Genomic DNA, 1,135 nt, shown 5'->3' with positions numbered 1-1,135 from the left:
CTCAAACTCTTGGTGATCTTCCTGTTTCAGCGTCCGGTGTACTAGGATCACAAGGCATGCACCGTTGGGCCTGACCAGTCTTTGTTTTAAATCTTTCATTTTGGTTTTACCATCTCGGTCCAATCTCTTTGGTGGGCACAGGGCCCCACTTCCTGCTAGGCTCAGAAAGGCCGGAGATACTTGGTTCTAAGCTGAGCCTGACTGACATGATGCATTCGGGGAAGATTTAGATCAGCCACCCGGTGACCGGAAGTTGTGGTCCCGGGCACCTACCCAACACCTAAGGAGATGAACAGGGCAGGATCTCGGGGAACCCGCAGCAGAGACCCAGATGCTGGGGGCAGAGTCGACAGCGCGCGCTGAGGGCTGCAGACTCCCAACCGTAGCCAGGCTTGCGGCACCAGCCCCCGGGAAAAGTTGCAAACCCTAATTCTCCGGCTCTCCAGGACTCACTTTCCAGGTGGGTACAGGAGATCGGGGCTCCAGCGACACAGCCTCGAGTTTGGACGTCGCGACTCCAGCAGAGGTCTGGGATCTGGAGGAGGGATGGCTGGGGGTAGCGACTGGCCTTCGCCTTCGATGTGGCCCGCCGGGTCAGAAGCAGCAGCTCTGGGGCCAGCATGACCTCTCCCGCCGGGTTTCCCGGGGACTCAGCGCTCGCCGTGGTGCCGTTCGAGTTGAACTCCCCGCAACACCAGCCAAAGCAGTAGATCCTCTGTGCCCCGCAGGGCGGGCCGCTGGTAGGCAAGTGCACTCTCGTCGTCCGCGCGGGAGCAGGATCTGGCGTGGAAGTTTGGAGCGAGGCAGCTGCTGCGGGCTCTGCGGCCCAAGCCCCGCCTCTATCCCTTGGTCCCGCCCGGAACGGGGAGGTGCGGTCCCGCCCAGGCCCCGCCTCTGATCCATGGCTCCGCCCCAACGGAGAGGCGCGGCCCCGCCCAGGCCCCGCCTCCCGGGGCGGGGGAGCTCGACCTCGCGCGTCCGCGGCCGGGTTGCAGGGCTGAGCGCGTGCCCGCGTCCTGGGCAGGAAGATGGTGGCGAGCGCGCGGGTGCAGAAGCTGGTGCGGCGCTACAAGCTGGCGATCGCCACCGCGCTGGCTATCCTGCTGCTGCAGGGCCTGGTGGTGTGGAGCTTCAG

The 1,135-nt window shown here is 64.6% G+C and overlaps 1 protein-coding gene across 1 annotated transcript in view; it reads left to right on the top strand.

Moving 5' to 3' along the window:
- Positions 1–963: 963 nt before the first annotated feature.
- Xylt2 (xylosyltransferase 2) overlaps positions 964–1,135 on the top strand; it is a 13,278-nt gene continuing 13,106 nt past the window's right edge. The window contains exon 1 of the mRNA XM_004633847.2: positions 964–1,128. Within this exon, the coding sequence (XP_004633904.1) occupies positions 1,029–1,128 (100 nt within the window). The 5' untranslated portion in view covers positions 964–1,028. The remainder of the gene's footprint in view (positions 1,129–1,135) is intronic.

Source organism: Octodon degus, unplaced genomic scaffold (genome assembly GCF_000260255.1).
Source record: "Octodon degus isolate 3935 unplaced genomic scaffold, OctDeg1.0 scaffold00056, whole genome shotgun sequence".
Lineage (NCBI taxonomy): Eukaryota > Metazoa > Chordata > Mammalia > Rodentia > Octodontidae > Octodon > Octodon degus.
This window is presented reverse-complemented; position numbering and strand designations above follow the sequence as displayed.